Genomic DNA, 6,254 nt, shown 5'->3' with positions numbered 1-6,254 from the left:
CTATTGAAATACCAATATTTCATAAACAACGAAAATATTTTATACAACACAAGAGTCAATATACGGTACGGGGTGTCACCAGTTGACAGGCTAGCAGGTTGCCGGTACCTACAGGAACCGCCCAATTTTTCGTTTCGCCGCCAGCACTAGTGCGACGACGAGGAGGATAGTTGGGCTGCGGTTCATCATGGTTTCTTGGTGGTGGTTGCTCGCCTAACGTTCGTATCTCTTGCTTCCTGGTTTAGTCATGTTATCTAAATGGTAAATGGTAGTGCATCTAAACACTCATTTAATGCTTAAGATACGGCGTACTATCCCGAGATCTTCCGTGATTCGCTTACTATGAAGTGTGATTGCATATATAAAAGTTTGAGATATATGCTTCCTAGTATGGATTTGTGGAGCGTATCTCAAATGATTCGATCAAAGCTGATGAATTTATTTTCTTTTATTTATGATATATGATACACCCACCGTAAGGTTGAACTAATAAGAGGAGACAAGGAGGGCAGCGGGAGGGAGAGACAGATCGAGAGACAATACGCCACCACCATGGCCGTGGGCACATCCTCTCTGATGCTCGGCGGCGCTCTCCTCCTCCTCGTCCTCTCCACGACCACTGAAGTTCACGGCGGGCCAAGCTCCAGAGCCACGCCATGTTCCCCGCTGCCCCAGCTCTGCACCAGTCTCAGACCTTGGTACGTCGGGCCGAACGACTGCGTGTCCACACTCTGCATCGACCCCTCCTGCCGCTCTGCGCCCGGCTTGCCGGAGCTCGCACTGATTGCCACCAGGCTGACGGTGTCCAACGCCACGGTGGCCAAGGCGAGCATCGAGCATGCGCTCGCCCTCGCCAAGGACGGCAAGGCCAGGAAGGTCATGCGGTCGTGCCTCGAGCTCTACACCGGCGCCGTCCCAAGGCTGCAGTGGGCGGCGCGGTCGGTTGCTGCTGGGCGATATAGCGGTGTACCGGAGGTACTACTGGATGCTAGGTACGTCTCATCTAAGTGCACCAATTTGGCGGGCGAGGGGGCACTTCCCAAGGAGAACGTTGAGTTCTCCATGATGGCCTACGTCGCGAAGGCCGTCGTCGAATGGGTGCAGCTTTTTATCGGCTGACCAATGGATGAATAACCCGCTTTTCCCCTCCGTAATAATAAGATAAAGCCGCTGCTAAAACTGTAACAACTATGCAATGGTGTATTTGTGGCCGGCCAATCAAGTCACCGTTGCTTGGTCCCTTTTTCATTGTTGTTGTGTTGGGAAGTGGTTGGTGGTTGCTCGACCGGAACGACCGACCGCAATACCTACATCTACGTCTAAGTGTACATGTTTATGTGACTAAAACAACAACGAATACTACATGTTTTATTTGACGCTCAGGCTGGATGGAGCAAGCGGGCTTTTTGGCCCGCTCATGGCCCGTTCAGGACCGGACCGGACGGTCCTGGCCCGCTCAAAAAATTGGCCGGTCAGGATACAAAATTTCGGCCTGGAATTTACTCGGTCCAGTCCAGTCTTTGACCGGTCCAACCGAGCGGATCGAAGCGGGCTGCAGGCTGCTCATCGTCGTCGCGGCATGCGGCGGCACCATTCTCTGCCGGTGAGATGCGCGCGCCGCGAGTCCAACGGCCACGCCCTGACGTCCTTCTCCCGCGCGACCGCGCCCCTCCTCGATTTGTTTCTTTTATTCAGTCGAACAGAGAAGAAAACTCATGTCGCGCGCATCATCAGGTAGAAGAGAACAGAAGTAGAAAGAACACGATGTCACACCCGTGATTATCGAGAGGAACAGGGGCAAGAGACAATCACGGCCCACTTCCTTGTTTTCCTTTTAATCATCCAATTCGATCCGATAATTAAGGCGCCTTCCCGGGACAACTCCTCGCTGTCGTTCCTTTTATTCAACTAGCAAAGTGGTCCGCGCATGCTCGTCGGCTAGGACCTAACAATGATAGGTTAGAAGAAGTTTAGTGGTATTTTTAGATTATTAAGCCGAATTCCCTTCAATGTCTTGAGAAATATGGAAGGGCACGTTTGTGTCCAACAAATCCGGAGTGACATGTGGTTGGACGATCATGTTTCTGGTGTGGGTCCGGCTTGTCGTAGAATGACAACTTATGTTGCCCAACACCGGTAGTTCCGTTGTAAATTCATTCATGCTCAATATTGACTGTTTGGCGGAGAGGTTCCACATGCATTGAATTTAAGTCAAATATGAATGATTGGCATCAGTGAGTGATTTTTTTATTCATATGACCGTGTACTATATGTTTGCATGGATATGCTCAAACTAAGTTGCAACATGAAAAAACATTAGGGTAAACAAACATATATGCAATACAATACTTCCAAAATGTAAGACGTTTTTTGTCTTTGCATGGTCCATAAAAATGTTTATATTTTTTTTATGGAGGGAGTTTTTTTAGGGATTTACAATGTACAGTCTCATAGCTGATTAGTAGTGATCTAAACACTCTTGTATTTCTATCCGGAGGAAGTAGGAAACTTTTTGTGTTGTTTCTACAAAAGTTATTTTTCTGTTAGTATGATTATTTCGGCTTTAGCCAAACAGGCTCACACAGATGCAAAGCGCCCACATCTTCACTCCCACTAACACCTTCACACAGTCACATGTTGCTCTTGCCCGATCCCCTTTCTCTTTTCCTTATTCTCTCCGCTGACTGGGAAATTGTTGCGGCTGGATGTGGTCCGGCTGATACCGCCGTGAAAGATGAAGCTCCCATCAGTTTTCTCGCTTCATTCCCTGCCTTGAGTTTGCTCGTCCTCATCTGCATCCAACCCCGCAGCTTGACTCATTGGTGATGCATTCATCCAACATCTAAAAAATACTAAAAAAACAACAACTAACAAGGTAAACAAAACACGAAAGCAAAGACACATAAAAATAGAAGAAGAAAAAAACCCTAAAACAAACAAAGGGAAAGAGGAGGGCTAGATCGCACAAATTAATGGGCTTTGGCCCAGTAGCCAATCTACTGACCCAAATATGGGGTCAGTCAAAAAAAGAACCCAACACAACAAACAACATGTGGCAGAAAAAAAATGCAGCACGGATCTTAGAGCATATTTTGACGGCCAGAAAATCAACTCGGCCAAATTCAAAATTCAGGCAACTTACAAGTAGCTAAAGTGTAACCGAAAAACAGTATATCAGAGCCGCCTAGGCCCTTCTACACCGATTAGAGATGCTGCAAACTGTCCGATCAACTCATTCAACGGCGTTGATCTTCCGGTTGTTCCACATCGCGTGCCCCGCAGCCTTTTCACCACTTCGCCTCGCGTCCCAGTCGGCCCAACATTAAACGGACCGCTGCTCCGAAGAATGACTTGGAGGCTCTCTAATTCACTGATGTAGGCCATCCGGCTTAGCCTTCGGTCATGAATAGACAAACAATTGATATCAGCGTGGGGCCAGGGGTATGGGCGAGGGGTCGCGTGCCTCTGGGATGCTTCTATGCTTTCTGTGGTGGCAGCGGCCTCATCACACCACCGCATGCCCCTCCCTAAACCCTAGACCCGGCCGCTGCACTCCCACGTTGAGGAGCAGACCGCCCTCCTCTAGGTCCTCCCATCCTCCATCATTGTTCGCACAACATCGACCTTGTCGTCGGGAGGAAGCAGAGGGCTCATGGTTTTGAGATAGACCCTTTGCTGCTAGGGTGGTCGCAGTCGGGAAAGAAAAAGAGGTGGCAGTGGTGTTATCAGGCTTTCATGCTTATCGATAGCGGGCATACACAACAGTTCCCTGGCAATGCCTGGAGTTGCTTCTTCATATACATGTCTCCTATATCTTTATATGAAAGTAACGGAAAGAGGGAAGCCCAAAAAGAGGAATGTTGATCACGATCGAGTATATGCTTGCATGGCATGGAGTAACAAGAATATGGTAAAAAGAATCAAGGCACGCGGTCGATCTACTGAGGATAAGCAACCATACGAGACATGACACCGAGATTTATTAATGAGGTTCACCGACTATTGGCTACATTTTCAGGGCTTGACCATGGGCACTCATCCGCATGACACCGCTATAACAACTACTTTGTGACTTTATATGAACCTTGTGGGACCATATATGATGCTTCTATGAATTAATTCTTATGTATGTGATCCTTATAGAGTATGTAAATTTATCTATGTGATTCTTAGAGGAACTATTATATATGTTTTTCTGCAGGGTTATATGAAAAAGAATTAGAAATCAGGCTGACAATACCATTTACGAAAGCCACATTCGGGAAAGATATAATTTTCGACAGTCAACTAGGCATATTGGACATGTGGCTGGCGCTGGCGGCTTGGTTATCCTTTTGCCAAGAGGAAGTAAAACGAACTCGACAAAAGGTAGCACTTGGGAGATGCTTATGCCTGGAAAGCAGAGATCTTGACGGTTCTCTTGGCAAATGGTGAAACGTGGCAGCTCCTGGGAGTTGCTTGTGTCAGGTAAGCCGAGAGGCGGTGCTCGGCAACCGGGAATGTTGTTGCCGAGTTCCACACTGGCTCTCAGCAAAGACCTGACGACGTCGTCCTCACCCGGCGGACGGTGAAGTCACTTTATTTTGTCGAGAGTGCACTTTTGGTTCTCTCAGGTACCTCATTCCGTCATTCCCTGAGATTAATTTAAGAGGTACAGAATATGCTCTGAGTCATCTCTCCTTCGAGCATACATGCGCTAGGGTTTACTAGCTTTTCCCCGCGCGGCGGCACGCCGCGCCCATCCATACGGCACAGATACAGTTTTTTTATGTACTAAAATAACTGGTTCCTACACTAATTCATGCGCCACATGAATTAACACGCTATCTAATTTTTTTGAATGTTTGGTAACTCGTCCCAAGAGTTGATTCGTTGCAAAGTAGTTCATACAAGAAAAGGGTAATGTCTATTTGGTACATGCATAAATGATGTACAATAGATAATGATAGTGGCTATTGGATGCAGAATGGCGAAGCTCTGTTCTCTTGTTAGATTTGAGATATTGATCCTCAAGCTGTGTTTGTCTCTGTGATGTAGTGGTAGAGAGATGAGGCTAGTCCTTATGCTATTGTTCTTGATGGTTTGTTCCCTGTAAACACAATGTTGAAGTTGTTGCTGGATGCACGGCCTGCGTCTCAACGATTCCAAATCATGACCTGACTCTCGAAGATTGCAACATATCTTGAAATTGGAGACAAACCGTTTTGAGAATCCTTGTTCACCTTGATTTTTCCCGCTGAAGATTAAGTGCACACAACAGCTACTTATTTGTTTAATAAGGTTGTAAACCTAGACGCATCTATCTTTATTTCTTTTCAAACTAAGTGGTCAAATTGAAGGTTCTTTTTTTTGCTTGACCGCTAAAATGGTTTCGGTGTAGTAGAGGGGCAAAAGATAAGTAGTACCGAAGTGGAGAAGTCAACAGATCCATACGCCTTCGAAAAAAAAACAGATCCATACGTTGGATACATAGTTGACTGGCACAATAAGTTTTAATTAATCAAAACAAACATAAGTTAACGAGGGAGGAAGAAATAATTAGCAAAATACGGCCTGCAAGAAAATCAAGGAGTTGAGTAACCTCCGTGGATGATTGTGAGAGCGCTTGGTGTACAGATTAGTCCTAGTCAATTGCAAGCAGTTGACTGCCTTGTGGCCCAATTTGAACATGGGCCAAACCGACAATAAAAGAAAGTTAGAATTATCTTATTTTTAAAGAAAATTGGTTATTTGTCACTTTCAACACGGGGCTTCGCAGAATTGTCACCATCAAGATTTGCTTGAAAAAATGCCATCCAATTCATGCTCACTTTCATTACCATGCAATTTCTCCTTTTCCCATTACTTTCCCTTTTTCTTTTCCACCAAAGTGCCTCTGATCCTATCTAACCTTATCTGATGCGTGTGGACTGGTTGGATAAGGATTGCTCTCAGGCTACCTCGCTCTTGTCGTCACGGGTTGCTCGTCGTCGAACCTCACCGCTGCCAGCGCAAGCCACCACAGCTCTCCGCCCTAGCTTGCCCATGCCTGTGCGAGCAACCGTAGCTCCCCGACGGTGCTCAACCACGCTGATGCCCGAGCGAGCTACTGCGTCTCGCTGCCGGTTCTCGTCCACGTCTGCAGGCGCCGGCGCAGTTCGTCCTCGCCTCGCGGATGCCTGCGCTAGATACCGCAGCTCGCTGCGGGTTCTCCCCCACGCCCCCGCGCGATAGCGCAGCTCTCTGCGGGTGCTTGCCATCCCCTCGGCTCATTG

General features: G+C 47.2%; 1 protein-coding gene across 1 annotated transcript; it reads left to right on the top strand.

The window, feature by feature from the left end:
- The first annotated feature begins 520 nt into the window (after positions 1-520).
- LOC119280746 lies at positions 521-1,310 on the top strand. Its single transcript, XM_037561487.1, has one exon. It carries the CDS (start codon positions 553-555, stop codon positions 1,117-1,119), a length of 567 nt encoding a protein of 188 aa, XP_037417384.1. The 5' UTR covers positions 521-552; the 3' UTR covers positions 1,120-1,310.
- The last annotated feature ends 4,944 nt before the right edge of the window (positions 1,311-6,254 follow it).

The sequence above is a fragment of the Triticum dicoccoides genome, chromosome 3B (assembly GCF_002162155.2).
Source record: "Triticum dicoccoides isolate Atlit2015 ecotype Zavitan chromosome 3B, WEW_v2.0, whole genome shotgun sequence".
In the NCBI taxonomy this organism is placed as follows: domain Eukaryota; kingdom Viridiplantae; phylum Streptophyta; class Magnoliopsida; order Poales; family Poaceae; genus Triticum; species Triticum dicoccoides.
Note: the sequence above shows the minus strand (reverse complement) of the source record. Positions and strands in the feature narration are given on the sequence as shown.

Bases quoted from the DNA above. Each gene is read 5' to 3' on its own strand.
- LOC119280746 (XM_037561487.1), top strand. From the start codon at position 553: ATGGCCGTGGGCACATCCTCTCTGATGCTCGGCGGCGCTCTCCTCCTC.